The 19,394-nt window shown below is 48.9% G+C and overlaps 1 protein-coding gene across 1 annotated transcript in view; it reads right to left on the bottom strand.

The window, feature by feature from the left end:
• The window catches only part of Mindy4 (MINDY lysine 48 deubiquitinase 4), a 115,518-nt gene that overhangs the window by 43,573 nt on the left and 52,551 nt on the right, over nt 1-19,394 (bottom strand). Inside the window, exons 7-12 of the mRNA XM_031381992.1 lie at nt 14,252-14,358; nt 11,481-11,597; nt 11,042-11,130; nt 3,355-3,456; nt 1,865-1,928; nt 865-930 (exon numbers count right to left, since the gene is read on the bottom strand). Of these exons, the coding sequence (XP_031237852.1) occupies nt 865-930; nt 1,865-1,928; nt 3,355-3,456; nt 11,042-11,130; nt 11,481-11,597; nt 14,252-14,358 (545 nt within the window). The remainder of the gene's footprint in view (nt 1-864; nt 931-1,864; nt 1,929-3,354; nt 3,457-11,041; nt 11,131-11,480; nt 11,598-14,251; nt 14,359-19,394) is intronic.

Genomic DNA, 19,394 nt, shown 5'->3' with positions numbered 1-19,394 from the left:
TCCCTAGGCTCACCAATCAACCCCCCAGAGCATTTCCTGATCCTTCATAGAGGAGATAGATGCCAAAAGGACTTCCTTCTTTACATGCCCATATCATAAAGCTAGGCCTCATGTACAGTCATGAGGCAGGCATGGCTGTTATCCAGGCATGACAAGTGAGGTAACTTAGATACAAAGTTTCAGGATGAAGCCTAAGTCTCACAGCCACTCAGATCCAAAGCCAGGCTGACTACTCCATGAGCCAAGTCCTTTGTACCTAGAATGTAGGACATCTCCACATACCGTATAGTGCTTTTTCTCATTGGGGATTACAAAAGCCCTACATTTTCCAACCTGGCCATAGGCCATGAGCCAATCTCAGAACCAGCAGTGAAGTGCAACCCTCCTTGAGCAAACCAGTTACTGTAGGGTCCTGCATGGTTCAGCCCCCTTCTCCAAGACACTAGTGAGGTCCTGTGTCAACCAGGGTCTCCTCCAGCCCCACAGAGAGAGCTGCTTTCTCCTCCCCTCCCAGCTTGTCCTAGAACTCTCTCTCTTGATTCAGAGTCCAGCCTTCCAGAGTGGCTGCTTACTTCAGCAGAGGGAAAGCCCTAGAAAGCCAAGCCTCAACTTGGCTTCTAATCCCAGATGAAGCCCAGTTGCTACAACTCCCTAAGCCTTGTGATCACGACCAGCCTTTGAGGATGTCATGCAAACTGCCTCCTACCCACACCCACCCATCTCTGGCCTACATCAGCACATTCTGCTCAGTATCTTTGCCAACCCCAGGGAGGAGACGACCAGAGCCCTACTCCACCTTTCTCTTTATAGAGAAATTAGGATGTTTAGCAATGTTCATGCCACCAAAGAAATGGCTGCTCATACCTGATGAACGCTCTGCTGGAGAAAAGTCACCAGGTCCTCAGAGCTGGTCAAGCTATACAGTGTGAGCTGTGAAGAAACACACACAGAGTGAGCCACATGGCCCCAGGGACTGTGCCCTATGCCGGGTCAGGCCCTGGCTTTACTACCAAAAAAAAAAAAGTGCATGGAATGTTGTGAGTGATTCTGGGCTGTCCTGCACTGCTGGGTGAGTTATGGGTTAGTCCTCTGGTAAAGTCCCCGTAGTCCCCCGACATGGTACACAGGGATCAAGCTCCCTGTGTACAGGCTAGAACAAGGAATAGGAGAGGCAGGGAAGAACCACTTCTCCATGTCACCATGGCCAAGACAGGTCAAAATCCAACAAGCTGTTCTCAAGCAAGTCAGGAAAAAACACATTTCCAGAAAACATTAATCAAGCAAGGTCCTGAATGTGGGTTCAAGGGTCACATGTGAGTATGGCTGGGTCAGAGGAAACAAACTGGCTAAAACAGTGAAGACATATCAGGTTTTCAGTCCCTTTACTGTCTGAGTTTTCAATAATAAGGTTATCTTTCCTATTTCTTCCATAACTTGCACTTTGGCTGGGCCTATGGCTGCTGCCCCATACTATCAACTTCCCCTCCCTACTTTCTACATCCTGGTACCTCTCCCCATCCATGTGGAATTCTAGAAAAGATACTAAAGATTTGGGAGGGGCAGAAGGTCAGTGCAGCAAGGAATACTGCACTCAGGGTACTGAGGGCACCTCTATACCTTTGCACATGGCAGGTGATGAGGGGACACACTGGGCCTCTCAGCCACTGAACCAGCTCTGATGAGCCAAACCACGCCAAACCACAAAGCCACTCAGCTCTCCCCCACCCCCAAAGGGCAGAATTCTGGGGGCCTAGGCTGCAGGGATAGCCAGCCAGCCCCAGCTGGGGGAGGATTTACTTATATGAAAGGAGATAGTCCCCAAACAAAGCCAAAGGTGGCGCGATAGTTTTCCAGAAAGCCGTACTGTTTCTAAGACTCCGTCTGCTTTGTATTTCCCTGTTGGACTGAAGTGCGGTGTTCCTGAAGCCCTAAAAAGGAAAAGAAGGTGCGTAAGTCCTCTACTAGAGGAAAAGGCTCGCCCTCTAGCCAGCAAGACCACATGTGCCACGAAATAAATGGGGACAGGAGTGACAGCTCCAGAGGGGACAGAGAGCCAAGGGCTTCTCATTTTTCCTGCAATGAACTCACCCACAAGTCCAGGGCATGGAAAAAGAGAGTGGTGGGTGAGCTTGGAACAACCACGCCCATGTCTGGCAGGAGGAGGCCTGATTCTCCCTTACAGTTGGCAAATACATCTGCAGAGGAAGGACTGCTGGCTTGCCACTATCTTCATCCAGGGCAAGGATTCCAGCCATCCTCTTAGAAGCCTCCCCAACCACAGAGACTCCCCCAGCAACAAAAATGGGAGTGTAGCCCAGGGCAGCTCTGACTAACAGTAGGATCTGGGTGTGGGACCCACTTGCCACCAGCTTCTAATGTGGCTGGGGACACATCATTTTCTTCTCTGGGCTTTTGTTCCATAAGCTCTTGAACCCTCTACCCTTAGAGCTGCCAAGTAGGCAGGTGCCAAGGTTAATTAGTTACCTGGCGTAGGGTACCAAAGGCAGGTAGCAGTAGCCGACAACCCAACCCACAACTGCTGTGATGCCCAGATACTGCCAGAAGCATATCACATTTATCGTCCACCATCTATTTACATTAATAAATGATTCATACTGATGTTATTATATCTAAGACATATCATTTATTTATACTTACTCATTTAGTTCTCACAACCATTAAGTCATCATTATTATCACCCCATTTTCTAAACAAGTCAACAAATGGGGCACGGGGAGGTGAGGTCAAGTCCCAAGGTTCCACATCTAACAAGCAATGGCTTTGAGAGTCTGCCTCAGAGAGCCCCCTCTCTTAAGCACGATGCTAAAATCATCAAACTAATCCCGAAACCACTTCCTTCCCCAAAGCTTAGCCACAGAGCTAGGCAGTGATGACTCTACTCTAGGGGTGAGGCTAAAGATCCAGAAGATGACCTGTAAGACTGCAGGGCAGGATGGAGATGTCTGGGATGAGCTGATGGTCGTCATAGTAACAGAATCCAGGGGCTGGGCCACATCCTCTGCAGCTCACCTCTCTATCTCATCCTCATCGTAATGAGGTTCTGGTGGCACGGGTAGAGTATGCTTTGGGGTCTTGGATGGTGGTACACACTGTTGAGTCAGCCTGTGGCCCCAGGGTGAGGAAAACACTAAGGGGAACTGAGTCACAGGCTTTCTCCTGTGCTTTCCAAGTCCTGTGTGGCAGGCAGGCAGGAGCACACCCTGCTACATGAGCCTGGAGTTTAGAAATCGGCAGAGCCCAGCTGCCCAGCATACAGACCAGGACAGCCTCAGCCAGAAGCTAGACCAGGACAAGTTGGGCATTAAATGCAACATAGCCCCCAGAACCACTTACAGTGCTACCACGGCTTGTTCTTTGCCTCCAGCTCGCCACAGGATGTCGGCAATGGCCAGGGCAAGGCAGCGAGTCCTCTGGGCGTCTGAGGGCTGCAGCCGGCTGATGGGAAAAGGGGACATGTTTAGGTTTATGACAACACAGAGCAACACAGGTGCACCCTATGGGACATGTCTAGGTAGTTCCTCCACACAGTCCCATCAGCTAGGGGCATATGAGAACATAAGTTACCAGGAGCCAGGTCCTTGGGGTGGCCTTATGGATGCTACCATGCTGCCAATGGAAACAAGTATGTGACTTGCAGCAGTGGCCATTCTGTGATGGGGACTGCCCCTCCTCAGACCTTTGAGCTCCAGGTACATGTGAACCCTTTGAGAAGCTGTGAGATTCATGGAAAGCATAGGACAAAATGGGGCTGGCAGATTTCCTAGAGAAAAGGCCACTAGGATGGACCTGGAGGGAGGCACAGGAGAAGAAGGTCAAAGAGCGAGGCAGGACACAGAGCAGCAACATGTAGGCACAGGGTAACTTTGGGAAGCTCAGCCAGGCACCACATCTAAAGATGCTGAGCCATTCTGCAATAAAAATGGTGACTAAGAGGTTCCTGGGGCACGGCAAGAATAAGAGGGAGGAAGGCAGTGGCCAAATATAGCCGCTTCTTTCCACTTGACATTTCCAGGGCTCCCTGTGCTATGTTCCTTGGCTTTCCTCTATGCTCTGCGGATCTCCCCTACACTCTTAAGAGGCTGGCTTGAGTCTCTTCCTAACCAAAGAGATGAAGACCTGCTGTGGGTAGGGCAAAGGAATGCACACAGGAGAACTCCAGGTTTTCGCTTGCCCTCCACACTGAGATGTGTGATGAAGAGAATGCAGGATTCTACCCCCCTACCCCCACCACACATACCGCCAAGGCAAGAGGAGAGAAGCCAGGACACCAGTAAATAGCTATCATGGTGGGACATAGAGCCATACATCCACAGCCAGGCTGTTATTTTAAATTAAAACCTAATTACTTTAAAATAAAAGGTTAACAAGACGCAGTGACGCCTCAGTTTCCCCATGGAGAAACTGAAAATGACAGTGAACTCCCCTCAGTGTTGGGAGCCTGAAACAAGACACTTCACATGAGCCTCGTCCCTGAGGTTGAGGGGAGTTTTCAGTCCCTGGCTCCAACACAACTGTCACCACATGGACCACATCCACAGACAGGGGTTCACCTGACACCTACCCACATGGAGCTCCTGACATTGGCAAGGCTGTAGAGGCAGCAGGACAAGCAATGAGGCTCAGCCTGGAAGAAAATAAGCCAGTGACCGCCTGATGCCTCCTCAGACTCAGGAAGCCTGCCATATTCCTCACAGGAAATAGGGACCATATCATCGCCAAACCGGATAGCCTAAGCTGCTAGGAGCACCAACCCAGGTCAGTCAGCACTTGCTAGGAAAATAACACTGAAAAAAACTTTTTTCAGGAGAGGCCATGCCAGGGACAAAGAGACCCGGGTGGCACAGATGGGTTGAATTCAGAAACTACAAACGGGTGTCGTGGCTCTCCAGATGACAGCTATAGCCTACTGTTGTGGGCCCTGCGTCTCGTGGCTGCCTGAATCACGGTGCTCCACTGAACAGTTACAGTCACTCCCCTCCCACCGTGAGTTTTATTCTCTCCTAGACCACCTCTGGTCCACAGTACACATTCACCAGGATGTCTGAGGTGGGGCCTCTTCCCATTCCTCCACCCAGATGAAAACTTTCAAACTGCTAGGGGATACGTAAAAGCCTGCTTGAACAGAGCACACTGTCTGGTGCACCTATGGCTGAGAAAGCTACAACAGTCCAGGAGAAAAGGGACCCCAATTGAGCACTCCAAGGAAATGACACAATCAAGCAATCCTTGCTCAGAAGCTGTGACATTGGGGAAGCTTTTCATGTGCATTGTTGTTTTGCCTGCATTTATGTATACATGAGGGTGCCAGATCCCCTGGAACTGGGGTTATAGACGGTTGTAAGCTGTCATGTGGGTGCTGGGAATTGAACCTGGGTCCTTTGGTACTCTAAACCACTGAGCCCTCTCCCCATCCTCCGTTTTCAAGATTTTAAAAACTAGCATGGGAGACCTTAGCAAGTACTGGGCACTGATGATACATACTCCATATGTGAAACTGTTAAACCACCCATGAGTTCAGCACTATGGCATCTCCTTTAAAAATGAAGGACTAAGTCTTGGGAATGAAGTGATTTATCCAAGTCACAGGGAAGAAAGAGAAAAGGCAAAATGGGAAGGTGGGGCTAACTAACCATGGTTTGAGGACCTGCTGCCTGCCTTGCAGCCCAAATGTCCAGCATCTTGTGACACAATCAAGACAGCATGATCCTGGGCCAGTCCCTCCCTGGTCCCACTGGCACTGCCTGCAGCATTGCCTCTCTGAGCTGGCCTGTTTCTACAATCCTTGCTCTGTGTCACCTTGCAGTTAGCCGTGTCTGCAGCTCCCCACCTTATCCTGGCCTTCTCCCATCTTTCTGATGAATGGTTTCTTGAACTCTCATTTTCTAGATAAAACAGGATCATTGAGAATGCAATGACCAGCCATCAAGAGGTCTGGGGTCAGTATCTGACCCCCAGGGGACAGGGAGCCCCACCGCTCCCCAGTCTTACTGTTCTGTTGCTTAGGTTATCCAGAGCTGTCAGGGCTCTGTGTCACACTCACACACTCCCACCTGCACGCACGCACACACACACAGACATGCACTTGTCCCAAAGGTGACAACAAAAAGATGGGTTACCTGTATCTGTCTCATATCCAGGACAAAAGCCTCACCATTATCTGAGCAAAGGCTTAACGGGTGACCCCTTGGTGACAGAGAAGATCCTTTTGGCCTAGATAGCAGACACACATGTCACGTCCCCACCAGGAATCTGGACCCCGGCCAGGCTTTTACACCAGAAGTTTTGTTCAAGGGTCTAATTCCTCCAGAGGTGTAGGCTGAAGTGCTTAGGGAGGGTTGGGTGGGAAGCTACCTACCCTATGCCTGTTCAGAGAAGAGTCACTTCCGCCTTAATTAGCTCAAGACGATTTGCACATTTCCCTGAAGATGTACCCATGTGGACTAAGCCTATAGAAAGGTCTGGATAAAGCTGGCAGTATGTGCAGGCCACGGTTCCCTCATTTCTGCCCCTCTGAGGGAGAGTAGAGGACTGGATGGAAGGAGGGCTATGGGGACCCTGGATCTGGAGATCCAGAGGCAAGTGTTCCTTCTATGTACCTCAAGTCCCACAACTTCAGAAGGGAAGTAGAGTGCAAGGCCAATGGCCCGGACTCCCCTCATCCCCTCTCCTCATTCCTGCCAGCCTCTAAAGGCCCTTCCAGCCCCAGGGCTCTCTTGGGGTTTATGGAGGGGATGAGCCAAGCAGCACAGTTCCTCTTGTCCAGTGGAAAAACACTGTATCCTGCCGCCTGGCTTTGTCGGACTGACTGAGGCGAGGCAGCTGCCAGCCTGATGGGCTGAGTTGTAATGAGGCCAGACAGCCATACAGAAAACACACGGCCTTGCCAAGAGGCATTTATTTCTGCCTGGCTTCCCTGAAAGAGCCACCCACCCTCAGCTCTGCTCTCTTAGAACTTTGTCCCTTTCTCTGGATCCTTTAGACCCACTGTGCAAGAACCCAGCCCAGGAGCTCTGGACATGAGGAAGATCCTTGGGCCACCAGAGCATCCTGAGATGCATCCCAATCCCAAGGTCAGAAGAGGAGCTTGTCTTCATCTCCACCCCAACCTTACTCTTCTTAAGCTGGGCAATTTTAGAATGAAAATGGACCTAGCATGCACAGCCCAGGAGCACCATCTAAAACAGACAAAACTATATCACACCACACACACACACACACACACACACACGATTGTACACACCAAATACAGCGTAGTAGTTGTCTGCACTAGTTTTAGTAAACCAGGGAAAGAGAGGCTCTATTGAGAAGTGCTTTGTAAACAGAGAGGGTACTGGAGCATCCACTGGCTATTTCAAACTCCAGCAGCCTCAGCATCTCCTGCCATCTCTCCTCCCAACTGCTTCTAGAGTGCAACAATATGCTATGACAGGCAAGATGTCACAGGCCGGTTTGGCTTAGCAATGGTACTGTGACCCTGAGCTAGCATCGATACATCTGTGATGCCTCAGTTTCCCCATCTGTACTGTGATGGGCTGAGTACAATGAGCCCACTCACTTGCATGGTCCTGGAAGGTCTTTCAAAAGTCTCTGTTTGCATTTTCTCAAGGACTGCAACCAGAGAAAGAGTTTACTAACTTTACTAACTCGGAGATGTGAGGTCACCACCACCACCACCTCCACCACCACCACCACCACCACCACCTCCACCACCACCACCTCCTCCACCACCACCACCACAGTAAGCCAGGTCCTGGCCAGCTGCCGTGTTCTCTGCAGCATCAGCCCTAGCACAGACTCTCCCCTCCCTAAGGGCACATGGCACCCACTGTACAAGGATACCTACTGTAGCCTTCCACCCGCAGAACACTAGCAAGGCAGAGGCACAAACTGCAAATGGCACTTGCTCCTCCTTTCCTCCTGTCCCAGAACAGCCGCTTGCTCTGTCCTTGTATGAGCATTGGCCTAAGCTGTGTCCCCATGGCTCTCCTCTCCTTTCCTAGTGGTCTGCCTAAGGCAGCTGGCACCACTTCTTGGTGGGAGACTGCAGAGTACATCGGTTCACTTACCTATAGCCTTCTGACCAGGAACAGCCCATGCTGGCCAGCTGGGAAGGTCTTAGGGACTCTTAGAGCTAGCTCACTCCTCCACCGTTTCTCCCTGGGCTTCCTTGGACCTCACAGAGCTCAGCCAAAAGTTCATGCTCCCCTCTCACTGAGTAGGAAGGAACATCCTGTGCACTTAGCCTGAGGACCAGGGGGATGTGGGATGCAGAGGAATAATGAGCACATCCAGAGCTACCAGGCCCAAAGAAAGCACTATCATCTTCCACAGACAGACCCTACATACACAGTATCACACTCACTATGCAAACTACACACAGCATAACCTACTCTGAGAACACAGCGTAACCCACATACATGACATCACCCACCCCAGAGTATAACTCACCGACATAACACAACTGACACACAACACAACCTTCTAAAACCAAGACCTACTCAAATAGCAGAACCTACCCAAATACCTCCAACACAACACTTCAACATATAACACAAGCTGCACACAACCCAACATAATCCATATACAGCACAAACCACATACAATACAACCTTCTAATAACTCACAACACAGCCATGAAACACAACTCACACATAGCATAACCCTCACATCCAACACAATCACACACATAACATATCCTCCAAACAGAGTACAATTATTCCATAAAACAAAATTCACACATGCAATACAATCCTACATACAATGCAACTTTTCTACATTACACAATTCCCATACAAATACAATCTCCACACAGTACAACTCCCTCAATGTAATACATGTACATAATACAACTTACACATATACACAACACAGCTTCTCATGAAATGCAACCTACATGTAGTAATTCAAAAATATAACACTGCCCCAAATACAACACAGCTTTCCCCCATACTACAGATGCCCCGACACTACAGCTCCCACACAGAACACAATCCTTACATCACATAAACCCCAATAGCAACTTGCATCCTCTTCCCAGATGTGTGCCCAGAGCCCCAGTATCCAGCCTGACCCAGGTCCCACATATCAGCGGGCCTGCCCTGCCCTACCCTCTAGGTTGTTGTCCGGGTGAACCCAGTTTCTTTCTCCAGGTCCCAGCACACAAGTGCTCTAGGCCGAGGCCACATTGCTTCCTGCTCCTCTCTCTAGCAGAGCGGGTAATGCTGCCTGTGTAGCGGTGCACAGAGTAGGCCTAGACAATGCTTGATGGATGCTGAACAATGACAGGCCATGACTGGAGGTGGGGGTAGGAGGAATATCACTTTCCACCATGTCGTAGGGTTTTCTTTTGACTCAGAGTCACCCTGGGCTCCAACCTGGTGACTTCCTGCCTTCAAAGTTCTGGCTTCCTTCTCCTGTGAACTACAAGAAACTAAGATGTCCTGAGCAGCATCCCATTCGGCAAACAACTTCAACACAGCATTCCAACAACAGGGAAGCCATCTATGCATGAATCCAGGGATCTAAAGAGTGCCTGAAAGAGCTTTGGGCTGACATGAGTCATGAGACATCACTCACAGGGGCCATGGTCAAAGCTTACTCAAATCTTCCAGTACTCCCAAGAGTCCAGAGGCCCTTCTGGCCTTACTCCATCCCTGGCCACCTCAAGCAAACTCTGTTCTTCTCCCTGTCCTAGGGCCTTTGCACATCTTGTTCTCTTTATGGGAATACCATTCTGCCTCCCCTCCCTGTTTGTCTGAACAACTCATTCATTCTTCATGCACTCATTCAACAAAAATCCTTAGGGCCTCTCCTGTGGACTGGGCTCTGTGCTGGACTCCAGGAACCAGCCTGTGGACCAGGCAGCTCAGGAAAGTCCCTGTTCTCATGGGGGGTGTGTCCCAGGGAGGAGGCAGATATAGACACCTAACTGCACCAATGAATGGGAGCACAGTGAGTGGTGGAGTAATTAGAGGCAGGGCATGAGGGTCAGGGAAGGCCTTCATCACAACGTGTTAAAAGGGGCCAGTAGAACCACTTGGGCACACAGAGAAAGAATTTGAGGGTATATGGCGAGAGGCAGGAAAACTTAAGAGGAACAAAAGTTATGATGTGGATATGTGTGGAGGGGAGTAAGAAGCTTCCCTCCTTCTGCAGATATCAGTGAGATTCAAATGTCCATGCAGGAAGCCTGCTCTCCCACCCTTGACAACATGCATGACCCCATCACCACCCATCTTTTTGTCTGGCTCTCCCGTTGTTCAGTTCCAGCAGCCACGAAGGGAAGGGTACCACTAGTGCAGCCCTATGATTTACTCTCCAAGCTAAGAAGGCAGACAGGCAAGGGCCCTGCTGAGACTTGCAGGGGTCCCCGATTCAGCAGGTCCTGAGTTCATCAGGAGTGTCAAGTGCTTCTGGATGTCAGAGGTACTGTTGGCTTCATCAGAAATCAATAGCCAATCTCAAGCCTCTTGGTTGGCACCTCTGGTGGGAGGAGGGAGAGAAAGCACTGGCTTCTCTCATTGTCCAGAGGTGTCCCTAGGAGTGTTGACTACGTGTAGATGAACAGGGGTGCCTAGGTACACACACTTTGTGTGTGAAACAGAAAGTGCATGGTCACAGCATGGAGAAAGTCATGCACAGTAGAGTTAGCTGGAACGCGCAGTTCTGGCTGTTGATAGAGAAGAGATACGCAGGGAGGGAGAAAGACTTGGGCCTAGTCAGAGGGTCAGCAAGTGCATGGGGATGAGCAAGGGGTCTGAGGAGGCAGTACATTTACAAGGCTGTCTTTGGTCACTTGCCATGTGGAGCAAAATGTGACTCACCATCCTTGCCTGCTCCTAGAGCCAAAAGTACCACATCCATTTAACCCAGTCAGCAGGAAACCCGCTTCCTAGCTGCCTTCACTCTTGCCCTTCTTAACCTTCAGGAGATGATGGGAATATCAGGGAACACCCACGCTTGCTTATTTACTCTGGACACTCTAAAGAAGCTTCGGGAAGGGAAGATAACACTGACTTACAGATTAGAGTTGGTTCTGTTATCTCCTTCAAACAGGAGTTTCTGAAGCACACAGCCTTGAACAACTGCCAGAACTCCACAGGGACCACCCTGCAGAGAAAGACACATGTCACTACTATGAAAATGGCCCCAGGAAGCCATCCATTCCACCCAGCAGCCTCTAGCCCAGGCCATAGGGGCCCTTCAGCCAGGTGACCTGTCTATATGCAGACTCCTAGGCCTCATCCTGCTCCAGGAAGTGAGTGTGACTAGAATGGAGTGTGACCAGCAAGGATCACAGTGGCTCTTTGAGCTCTACCAGCCCCATCTTAATTGCCTGTACCATGTGGTTGGCCAGATCACCCCACTGGTGCTCTCAGAGGTCACCACATGAATGATGTCCCTGCTTTGTGCAGGACAACCCAGAAGAAAGGTCCCTGGAGACCCCAAGAGCAACCTGCCTTGTTCTGCACAATGCCGTATTTTAACGAAGCAATATCATTGAAGGAAAAGTTCTGAAGTTTCCATTCTTCACTGAAGCAGCAAAAGGTAGAGCCGAACAGAAGGGTCTTTATCTCCTGGGAAGGAAAAGCATTTTATTGGCTGGTTATAAAATGAACAATAACAAGGCTTGCAGCACAGGCTCAGCAGGAGTTGGTCTTGGGTTCTAGAAGGAAGTGCATTTTCTGGCAGTGGTCTCTATTTTGCAAGCCCATTCTTATCATATTTGAGGAAGGTAAACCTGACCTTAAGGGTCTTACCTCTGGAACATTTGTAAACCACACCAGCCCATGCTAACATGGGCCAAGAGTTTCCTTACACAGACCTTGAAATATAAAACTTTGGCTTCAGGGAGATTCTCAGATCCTCCATCAGAAAGACTGTAAGTTTCCAACCTGACCTCACATTAAAACTATCTCTAGAGACATTTAAAAATAATCCTGATGATGGGCCAAGTCAATCAATCAATCCACATTCCTGAGGATGAGAGCCAGGTATCCATAGGTTTGTTTGGTTTTTGTTGTTGTTTTGTGTGTGTGTGTGTGTGTGTATGTGTGTGAGAAAGAGAGAGAGAAAGAGAGAGAAAGAGAGAGAGAGAGAGAGAGAGAGAGAGAGAGAAGAATGAAAGCCATGGTTTTCTGCCTTATCAGATTTTATCTCCATTATCAGATTTTAACCTGCCCCAAATGATTCAACTTTGCAGCAAGGTTTCAGAACTATAACTCTGGCACAAAGTTGGCAAACTATAGTCCATAAACAAAATCTGGCACCTACCTGGTTTTGTAAATAAAATTTTATTAGCATACAACAATGGGCATTGTTTATATTACTCTGGCTACTTCTATATCACAACAACAGATATGACAGGCATGAGTAATTGCAACAGAGACCATAACCCAGAACAAAGTCAAAAGCATATTATCTAGCTTTTTGAAAAAAAAAATAGAATTCTTTCTAGGATGCCACCTGTAAGGATCTCACTTTAAATCTTACGGAAAAGGCTACCATCCACAGGGCTTCCTATCACCTCCCAAGCCATGTCTCCATCCTTCCAATTCTCCAACAACTCTAGATTTCAGAGGACAGTGTGTGATACCAATGCTACAAGCTGATAGGCCCCACTCTCTGACACCCCGTGATGGTCACACTTTTACAATGGTGGGGGGATACTCTGATACTCTCAAGAAGGCACTAGCACCAACAAGCTGATCTCCAGCCCCTCTCTGAAGGCTGCTCTTAAGGTCAGACTCCCCCTGTGGACCTATGGATCACTGTCCACTATAATCAATTCTTTCATCTCTTCCTTTAGGACAAGGAATCTCTATGACAGAAACATTTGTCTATGTCATCATCAAATGTGGCTCCCAGCACATCGGATAAATGAATTCATCCATCAGGGCTCGGTTCCCCTCCTGTGCCAAGTGCAACGATGAATTGCTTGGGGTGTATTTACAACAGCCTAAAAACTACAGACTTGGGTCTTCTGAGTAAACTCTGTTGTTATCCTCTTAGCCAGTTTTGACACAGGGACAGTTTTGGGGCACCAGTGTGTTTAACAATGCAGAACCTGGAGTTCATCCTCTCCCATCTATGATTGGTTGGGACATCTTGCTGGGCAGTCTCTGGGTGCCTCCTAGGGCTTAGCACCAAGTGGAAGTGCCTTGTGCAGAGGACCACAGCCATGGCTATGGATTGTCAGAGCATGGGTGGCTGACTCTGGGTTCTCTTCCATGTGCCTGGCCCTTTATAGCTTCAAAAGCTGGACAGGGAGCATAGGGGAACAAAAAAAAAGAAAGAAAGAAAGAAAGAAAGAAAGAAAGAAAGAAAGAAAGAAAGAAAGAAAGAAAGAAATGGACTCTGAAATAAATCTTTTTTTTTTTTTTTTTTTTTGGTCTTGGTTTTTTCAAGACAGGGTTTCTCTGTGTAACCCTGGCTGTCCTGGAACTCACTCTGTAGACCAGGCTGGCCTCAAACTCAGAAATCCACCTGCCTCTGCCTCCAAAGTGCTGGGATTAAAGGCGTGCGCCACCACCACCCAGTCTCTAAAATAAATCTTTATATCATGATCTATGTGCTAAGTGGACACATGTCGATGGAACAAGGAGAAGTTGGCTGCATTTCTAGGAGCTCCTAGATTTTCTTCTGAATCCTGGCTGAACGGCTGATGTAGTCAAAGAAGGAATAAGTCATCCTAGCAATTGAGGGTCCTGAGGAACACAGGGACTCTGACAATGAGACCATAAGCCAGAGAGCCTGTGTCCTGCTGCCATGGGCCCATCTAGGAGGCCACATGTTCAAACCTTGTTATGCTGAAGAATTGCCAGCCTTCTGTGTCCTTCTAGCTCTGCAGCTGCCCAGAGTCACTGCATGAAGTCAGTGTAGGCACACAGCCAGTCTCACAGGATACTACCTCATCAATGTCACACTGCTGCAGGAGGAGCAGCTCTGGGCCATCAAAGAGCAGGGTCCTACAGCATCTAAAAGAGAAAACCCAGCCCCAGCCCCACCCCCACCCCTTTGTTTCAAGGAGGTAGGAGAGCAGCCAGGACTAAAATAGTCTTCCTGACTCTAGGATCAGGTTCCTTACACATCACATCAAAGTTCCCACCTTCACAGTGGCCAGGGGATTACAAGAAAGAAGCCCTGAGTCAAAATCATCAAAGTTGTGCCGTCAGCATAAGGTATGTGCAACGTGGACTCCCTAAGCCTGAGCCCCAGCATCGACACCTACCTTAGCCAGTGAGAGGTCAATTGGCTTTGACAAAGTATGAAGTTTGAGCATTGAAGGAGGTGGACACAAGACAATGTCTTCTTTTATCAGTTCATCCTCAACATCCTCTGAAAGAAAACAAGGCCATGGTCTGTCTCAAGGGAAAGGGAACAGGAGTCACCTAGACCACCAACACACTGAGGAGTTTGGAGAAACTTGGTTAAGGGCCTCAGCCTGGATGCCAACCTCTATGTCAGGCCCCAGGGCTCCCCAACCAGGAAAGAAAGCAAAGAGGGGCCCGCTCCTGAACACCACCCCACCTTCACTGTGCCACAGGTGGACAGAGTGAATTAAACTCAGCCAGGCCCAGCGCTGACACATTCTTTAAAAAGATGGGCAGGAGGCACAAGTCTGTCCCCACAGGGACACATGACAAGAGGTCAGCATTAGAGGAGTCAGGTTTGTGTAAAAATAATAGTAACTTCTTACAATCATCACTATTATTTATTGAATATTTGAGTTGAGCCACCCAACCCCAACTTGGCCTTTTGAGAGCTTGATTATTCCTGCTCCCACTTACTACAAGGTGTAAGGTCTAGGCAGTGATGTAACTGCCCCACGCTGGGCAGAGAGAAAGTGGCAGGACACCAGCCAAGCTGACTGTAAGCCAACTGGTACCTCAACTCCCCTGGGCCTCCATCCAGAAGGGACTCCAGGACTATCCTCGCACAGCTGGGATGATTGAGGCTGAAAGTGAACCCTGGCAGAGTCTGCAGTGGTGGCAGCAACAACCTATGACACCTTAGCTAGCAAGATCCTCCACCCTGCCCCTGTTTGGTGAAACATACACTAGAATGCTTAAAGGACCCCAAGAGAAGGCCCCCTGGGTAAGCATGCTGGAAAAGCTGAGCACACACTCCCCAGACAGAGTGCCAGGGTGGGTCTGGCATTGGTGGAAGGGCACAGACGGTAACTTCAGTGCCCAGGACAGCTGCCCACTTGTACCTCACTCAACAATCTCCTTACCCATAGGGAGAACCAGCCACCACACAGGGAAATCTCACCCACTGAATAAAAGGTAAGACATGAAAGTGGGGGTATGGGCTGTTAGAAAAGGTTTCAGTGGGTGGGGGGCAGTTGTGGGGGATGAGAGATGGCAAGCAGGGTAAAAATGACTAAAATTTGTTCTGTACATGTATGAAACTGTCAAAGAATATTTTACTAAGGCTGAACTTTAAGTAAGACGCTAGATTTAAATGAGACCTTTCTTAGTTTGTATCTCTGGAAACGTTACCCTGTGACCATAGACTTACAAAAATAACCAGAAATGGAAACCAGATGTTCATGCAGCAATGTGAATGGATTTTAGAGACATGGTGCTGGGTAGGAAAAGGAAGAAATCAAATGAGATGGCAAATAAAGACACATGTACACCAAGCAATGCCCCAAACTGCACGGGACCAGATGCAGCTCATGCCTAAGATAGAGAGGGCTGAAGGGAAATAAGGGCAGAAAGGAAGAAGAACATGCTGACAGGCAGACTTTGTAAAGATACATGGTAAGAGCAGAGATGTGTGGCTAATCCCACCACAGGCATCGGAGGACCCAGTGTACCTGGCAGAGCAACCTAAGTGACGCTACCAGCCTTAAAGTGCTCCTTGCAATGTTTGGGTCAGCAGGAGGTGGAGGGGGGCATACAGAGGAGAGTATTTAAGCTCATTTGGTTTATTGGATGGAAGTGAGGGAGGGGTCCAAGTCTGGGATGGAGGATAGGTGTCTAGGAAGCAGGACCCCATAACACATATGGGGAGGTGGTGAGCTGAAGAGCAGACAGCCCCCCTTGGCTTCTGCAGGGAGGACCTGGCCCAACGCAGGGAGTTGGTTCAGGACCACATAGCAGGCCTCAGGGCAGATGTGGCGAGACCGCCATGAAAGGGAAAAACAAAGCACGGAGGAACCACATGCTGGCCAGGACACCAAACTGTCTGCACACGCCAGCACCAGTGAATCGAGAATGCTATTTTTACGGCCATACGTGAATGTCTGAACACAAGCTAGGGTTTGCTTTTCCATCTCATATACCATTTGAAAGGGAAAAGAAATATCCTGGGGAAGGGGGTGTACGTGGGTGGAGAGCGAGAGAGCGCATGCGAGAGGAAGGGAGGGAAGGAGGGAGGGAGGGATGGAGGGAGGGAGGGAGGGAAGGAGGGATGGAGGGAGGGAGGGAGGGAAGGGGAGGAGAAGGGAAGGGGAAGGGAAGGGAGGGGAGGAGAGTCACATTTCCCTTCAAGTGGGATCCAAAGAGAACAAGAGGCACAGTGCTGATGCTTTGAGATAGGGTTGCCCTGACTTTGAACTCACTCTGTAACTCAGGGTGGCCTTGAACTCATGGTAATCCTCTTGCCTAGACTTCCAAGAAGCTAGAATTACAGGTCTGCATCACCAGGCCTGATGTTATGAAATGCTCTACTTAAACACCCATTGCTAATTCACTAAAGAAGGGATGGGATGGGACAGTGTGGAACAGAGAGGCTGAGGAAGGTACCATTCTGTTCTCCAAGTGAACCCAGCCCAGATAAAAAGACGAAGCACCTCAAACACAATTGTGAATATGCTGGGGTAAGAACCTGGGCAAAGAATGATCAGGGAAGCGGCCTGTTAGGGTGGCCCATGAGCGTTTCTTCAAATACTCCAAGGGCTGACTAGGGACAAAAGAGCCTCACCACCCTGCCCTGCCTCTTTCAAGAGTTCAGCAGCCCCTTTCTGGGGTTCCTACATTGAAATCCATCCTATGTCAAGTCTACACAGCCCAATTCACAACCCGGATCTTCAGCAAGCACTCCCAGTGATTTGGTCCAAACCTTAGCACATCATTCAGAATCCTCTCTGCCTGCCTGATCCAGCCCTGTTCTGACGCCCACTTCCCTCGGGCCCTGCTCCTCTAGGTAGCCTCTCTTACTCTCATAATTGCCTCTACTTGTGGAGTTCCTTCATGTCTTCCTTGGGTGAGAGCAGGGCCACCCTTCAAAGTCTAGTCTAAGGGCCACTGTTAGGGACCTTTCAGGGCCCATCACAGAACTCTCCCCTATATCTCTTGGAGTTCACATACTTCTATGGGAGGGCGCCTCTCTCTTTTGTCCCATCCAGTTCTGCCTTCCAAAGAGGAAAGATGTCCTCCACTCAGCACAGCCTACCTTCAGCAAAGAGCCTCACCTATGCCTGCAGGGGGCTTCAAAGGCACCTAACCCAGAATGAAAGGCTACAGAAGGGACGGCTGATCGTCTCCAAGAATGTGCTGTCGCTTCTGTACCCCATATCTCCTGCTCTCAAACTCTCTCTGCGCTTCTCTTCCCATCCTTTACTTCCTTTTCATTGTCCAAATCATCATCCAAGCCAGCAGCAGAGAGGGCCCCTTCCTTCCAATACACATGTGCATATACTTCAAATGGCTTCTGGGAACTGCCAAAAAGCCTTCCTTCCGAGAGGGGTTCTGAAGGCCGAGCACTGTGTTGCTTTGTCTCCAAACATGAGTCACTTTCATCAGAAAAGCTTCAAGAGCTGCATAGCCCACAGGCTTTGGATGTCAGGGCTTCTTGACTCCATCCTTCAATCTGCACAGCCATGGGCAGAAGCCTGCTCTTCCTGGGCAGGGCCACATCATCTCCACCAGCAGTTCCTGGTGATTTCTGAGGCTCTGGTAGCTCTGAAATGTCTTGTGCAGTATAAACAAGACTGCCTCCATGATCAGAGTCTGCCCTGTACTTTCAGCTAGATCAAAGCTCAGTTGGCTGCACGCCCAACACAGGCACTTCTAAGAGTATGGCTCTCCTCCTACAGCTTAAAAAGAAATGCTTTAAAGGGAGAAAAGCTAAGTAAGTGAATAGCCTCAGTGGGCCAAACAAAGGCAAACAGGTAAAGGGGCTAGCTTCCAGGAGGAGAGCAGACTCAAGAGTACTCAAGTCCACCCTCTCAGGCCCAACCCAGCCCTGTCATCCTCCACTCGAGAGACTACCAGACTCTACCTTCAAGGACTGCAGACAGAAAGGAACTGCTTCAAAGCTAAAGTGAGAATAAATGTTCTGTCTTGCTCTCAGAGTGCAGTGTTACAGGTACAGTCACTGTGTGAGAGAAAGGCACAGGTCTGAGAGAGGAAGCTGAGCCCCTCGTCCTTCTTCATGCATTTTGTGTCTCAGTCATGCTTGTAAACCTTTTATACGGACATGTCACCTCAGGCAGAGCTACCTCATATTGTGACCTGGAACTATTGTCCAGAAACATTCTAAATGGTCCCAAAGAGTGCCTGTGCACAGCTGTGTAGTGCAGATGCAGGGACAAGCAACCTAGTTCTGTTGGCTGGTCTGCTTTGCTTTGGGCAAATAATATATTCTTTTGTTTGTTTGGTTGTATGATTTGACTTAGTTTGGGAAATGGGGTCTAACCATATGGTTCAGGCTGCCCTCTAACTTTGTATCCTCCTGCTGTAGCCTCTTGAGTGCTGGGGCTGCAAGTATGTGACTCCATCCACCTATATAACTGATATGTATACACACATATACATATATATATATACATGTATATATATGTGTGTATGTATATGTATATATTGTATATATGTGTGTATGTACATATATGTGTGTGTATATATGTGTGCAAGTATGTTGACTCCATCCACCTATATAACCAATATACATGTATATGTATATATATTATATTATATATGTGTTTATGTACATATATATGTGTATAGATAGATAGATAGATAGATAGATAGATAGATAGATAGATATAGATGTAGATATACACATATATGATTTTGGATGTTTGCTTGTTGTATTTTTGTTTTATTTTTCTAGACAGGGTTTCTCTGGGTAGCCCTGGCTATCCTGGAACTCATTCTATAGACCAGGCTGGCCTCAAACTCACAGAGATCTGTCTGCTTCTGCCTCTGGGATTAAAGACATGTCCCACCACCACTCAATCCCTCTTTTAAGAACTAGTTAGAAAAGAAAGGCAGGCAGTAGACAGAGACAAGGAATAGAGTAGCACGGCCCAGAGGTCTCCAACCTGAAGGGAGCCCTGCCACATCCCGAGACTCACACCGCACAGAGGGAAGAGCTCGCACCGCACAGAGGGAAGAGCTCACACCGCACAGAGGGAAGAGCTC

The sequence above is a fragment of the Mastomys coucha genome, unplaced genomic scaffold (assembly GCF_008632895.1).
Source record: "Mastomys coucha isolate ucsf_1 unplaced genomic scaffold, UCSF_Mcou_1 pScaffold20, whole genome shotgun sequence".
Lineage (NCBI taxonomy): Eukaryota > Metazoa > Chordata > Mammalia > Rodentia > Muridae > Mastomys > Mastomys coucha.
The sequence above is the reverse complement of the archived record's forward strand: the minus strand, read 5'-3'. Positions and strand labels throughout refer to the sequence as shown.